Below are 4,415 nucleotides of genomic sequence, written 5' to 3'. Positions count from 1 at the left end.
GTTCGGTCAACAGCACAAATAATGAGGATTCGTGATCAGTTTGCACACTACTTCACACATGAAGGCCATGTTCCATGGCAAGACAGATACGTGTGAAAATATTGTAAAGTCTTCCTGATGTTGTGTAAAAAGTTACCTTATGGCGTGTAAAAAGTTTTTTAACCAGATGTCGTGTTAAAAATTACCTTATGTCGTGTATAAAGTTGTGTTGTGTTAAAAGTTAAAGTCATCCAAGATTATTAAATTTGAAACAGTTTACAACATGTTTATGGGTTTTTCCAACAAACTTTTGGTACACAGGTTTAACATATGATATCCCATAGGGAAGAAAAAAAAGGAAAATAGAAATTCACAACAAAAAACATAACAAAAAAAAAAAAATAGAAAACTTGCAACGTGGTTATTGCACCTGGCTGGGGACACTGAACTGTACTAAAGACTTTGGTACTGCACGGGCGTATTGTCTGCCCAACTATATGATGGACTGCTACTATGTCTATGAGGTTCCACGCTCGTTTCACCCCGGCCTCTATATTGAGGGTTGTAGGCCGGCAAGTCCATTCTTCTAGTTCCCGATGGAGCGGGTTCTTGTGGTCCCACAAATTCCTCTACAAGCTCGTTCAGTCTTTGTCTAAACATAAAGTTTCTATGTGCCGGGATATTTTGGGCAACAGGCACATAGGATAAGAAAAGTAGCTTCCACTCATTAGCAGAGTAGACAGACTCGCGTGCTTGCAGCTCGGTAATTTCGCGCCTCACGTCTTTCAGCTCACTGCGACACATGTCCTCTACCCGTTGGAGTCCATCCACGATAATTGCATCAGCTTCATCTTTTTGGGTTGCTCGCTTGCGTCCACGCTGTGATTGCAACCGGGCACTCACACCTGCAGCAACAGTGCTTCTGTCCGCAGATCGTGGCTCGCTGATGCCAGACACATCTTCAGGTTGTGTTGGTTCCACTGGAGAAGGTTCCAGTTCCTCTGTCGGTCTCGGAGCAGCGGTACTGCATATCGTGCTGTAACCCAAAAAAAAATTAATATAAATAAAGTAAATTAGTTACCTTTATTAAACAATTTTGTCTCGCACACAGACGTTTTTGTACTTACGAGCGCTGAGACAATGTTTTTTGAAGAAAGAGCAGTTGGTCGTAATGCACATACGGGGTCACCCGTTTACCACTGGATCCACTTGCTGCATTTTGATTGTTCCGGTAGTCACGGACAAAGCGATCGCGGATGGACTTCCAACGGGTATGGACAGCATCGGCTTTAAATTTAAAAAAATAAAATAAAATAGTACACAGATAGTTTGAAGATATAGGAAACATTTTTCATAGTTTGCTAGGATAGTTGAGATATAAATAGTAGATAGATAGTTAAGAAATAGTTTTTAGAAATAGTGTATAGATAGATAGTGTACAGATAGTTCATAATTGAGAGATAGACAACAAGTGGATAGGTTGATAGGATAGAAAATTTTTTTGGGTTTACATTTTCCGATGTTACGTCACCAATATTTACCAATTTTTTTCTTTGAAGTTGTAGACTTCTCCATGTATCGGGGATCAAAGTGACAGATTATTTGATCCCACAACTTCCGGTTTTTCACGATGTCATGGTGGGAGCTGTCGCTCTGGTCCCATATGGAGGGGTTGGCTTCAACAATGTTGATCAGTGTCTCGTTGTGGATAGTCAATGGCTCTTCGTCAACGACAATCCTTTTTTTTTTGGCCGCTGACTTGGACTAGGTAAACCCAAAAAATTTAGGTTGATAGTTTCAATTTCACTGGATGGCCATATTCATATATACAGAGATAGATAGATACATAGATATAGCAATAGATAGATACATATATATAGATAGATATAGATAGATATATAGATACATAGATATAGATAGATAGATACATAGATATAGCAATAGATACATAGATATAGATAGATATAGATAGATATATAGATATAGATAGATAGATACATAGATATAGATAGATAGATACATAGATAGATACATATTTATAGATAGATACATAGATATTGATAGATAGATAAATAGATAGATACATGGATATAGATATATACATAGATATAGATTGACAAAAATAGATGGAGCGATAGATAGTTGATATTTTACAGGTATAGTAGATAGAAATTGAATAGATAGATTGTTGATAAATATTGGATAGAATATTTCTAATTTGATATTTACCACTGGCAGTTGTGGCGACGACAGACGGCTAGGGACCTTCTTTCTTTTTTGTCCTCCGTGTTGCACCACCTATTGTGTATGTAAAATGTAAAAAAAAAACATTTTAACATTAAATTATGTTAACATTCATTGGATCAATAAATTTATGCCTGAAAAATTCAACATGTGTGCTATGTACCTTTGTTTTTTTAGCATGTTTTTTGGGGGGTGGTCTAGCAGCCTCGGGCTCAGAAGACTCCTATTCACAATAAAACAATAAACAGGATTGTTATGCCTAGCTCAATACAATGGAGTTTCACACAACATTATAGTGGTTTTTTAAAGTGCAAGCCTACCGACTGTGACGAAAAAATCGCAGACACACTGCTGCTGCTGCTGCCATCTGTGTCCGACATCTGTGTGCAACAAAGCAACATGTTTAGTACACACACATCCGACGGACATTTTACAGACTCCCATGATGTATACTGAGATATATATATAGAAATGTACTTACATTTCAGGAGAGGTATTGCAACACTCTGTCATGTGCAGTAGTCCTATTGTGGGTGGTACATTCCTCTTAATGGCCGAAATCACATTTCCTGTCACATGACACATGTGACCACCCTCAAACGCTATTAAAACGTGTGGTCCTATTTGGAAATTTTTCATGATTTGCGTCTGACTGCGTTTGCCATAGCCTTCTATGGCAGAATGAACGCTTCCGTTAGTAGTGCGTTAGCTTGACCGGACCCGAGAACGCTGCAAGCCGCGTTGAAGGTCCGTCAGAAAAAAAACGTTATGTGACAAACGCATACCAATTTAGGGATGCGTCACGATAAGTTAGACAATGCAAGTCTATGGGCGCGTTAGTAAGTGCGTTACATTGCGTTTTTACTACTTAAAAACGAGTCCGTTAGACGGACACACCTAGCGCAATGTGAACCCAGCCTTAGGGTGGTATACTCCGAACATGGGTAGGAACCAGCATTCTTCAGAGTCTTTGAGAGTGGGAGCTAGTTCTGCGTGACAGTTTTCAAAAATCTTTGACAGGAAGGAGAAAAAGTGATCTTTCATCTCTGGTTTCTTTTGCAGATTACGTTTGAGAGAGGAGAAACGTTGTAATGCCTGATTTTTGTTGTTCGGTAGACGTGGTCTGTGGGTTTTGAAGGGAAGAGGTGCGACCCAGCTGTTGGTCTCATCTTTAACGAGTCCCTTGTCCATTACCTCTAAGAACAACTTGTCCTCTACCGACATTGCCACTTGGTTGTCCTGTTTAGTTCTCTGGAAGACTGTGCACCCTAAAGGCCCCGTCTCACTTAGCGACGCTAAAGCGATCCCGACAACGATACGACCTGTCAGGGATCGTTGCTGCGTCGCTATGTGGTCGCTGGTGAGATGTCAAACAGTGAGATCTTCCAACGATCGCAGCTGCGATCTCACTGTTTGACATCTCACCAGCGACCTGTAGCGACCTGTACAACGATGTCACATGGGAGCTATTATGACGATTCAGTGTCTGAGTCGTCAACGAGGTCGTTGGTAAGGTGTCAAACACAGCGATGTGTGCTACCCAGCGGGACCTCAACGATCAAAAAAAGGTCCAGGCCATTCCGACACGACCAGCGATCTCACAGCAGGGGCCTGGTTGCTGCTACGTGTCACACATAGCGAGATCGCTACTGAGGTCGCTGTTGCGTCACAAAACTTGTGACTCAGCAGCGATCTCGCTAGCGATCTCGCTTAGTGAGACGGGGGCTTAACTGATCCTCATAGCTTCCCGACACTATACTGCTGTCGTGAGTAAAGTCTATTAAATGATTGGGCAGTTGGATGCTGTGTGGCAGTTCCCTGACATGGAACTCATTGTTACAAGGTTGAAACAGAGATGGTCGTCCTTTCTCCAATGTATTTGTCAGCATGCTTGTCACAGAAGATGGGGCGTGCATGTGTCCCAAGCATACGTTGCCAATTATGACCCATCCTAGGTCTAGCTTTTGGGCATAGGGAGCATTGTGGAGTCCATTGATATGACGTCTCACTTTATGAACCTGCAGGATATCTCTCCCCAACAGCAGAATTATCTGGGCCTGATGGTCGAGTTCTGGTATAAGGTGTGCTATTTGCTTTAAGTGAGCGTGATGGATTGCTACATCTGGCGTAGGGATTTCAGATCTGTTGTCTGGGATCTGGTTACATTCGATGATCGTAGGTAGTGGTAGGCA

General features: G+C 41.5%; 1 protein-coding gene across 1 annotated transcript; it reads right to left on the bottom strand.

Annotated features, from left to right (window-relative positions):
* Positions 1-432: 432 nt before the first annotated feature.
* On the bottom strand, positions 433-1,647 carry LOC143765054 (uncharacterized). The gene is made up of 3 exons (XM_077251325.1): positions 1,521-1,647; positions 1,107-1,266; positions 433-1,015 (listed from the first exon to the last, which is right to left on the bottom strand). The coding sequence occupies exons 1-3, from the start codon at positions 1,552-1,554 to the stop codon at positions 433-435; spliced, it is 777 nt and encodes a 258-aa protein (XP_077107440.1). The 5' UTR covers positions 1,555-1,647.
* Between the last annotated feature and the right edge of the window lie 2,768 nt (positions 1,648-4,415).

The sequence above is a fragment of the Ranitomeya variabilis genome, chromosome 4 (assembly GCF_051348905.1).
Source record: "Ranitomeya variabilis isolate aRanVar5 chromosome 4, aRanVar5.hap1, whole genome shotgun sequence".
NCBI lineage: Eukaryota > Metazoa > Chordata > Amphibia > Anura > Dendrobatidae > Ranitomeya > Ranitomeya variabilis.
This window is presented reverse-complemented; position numbering and strand designations above follow the sequence as displayed.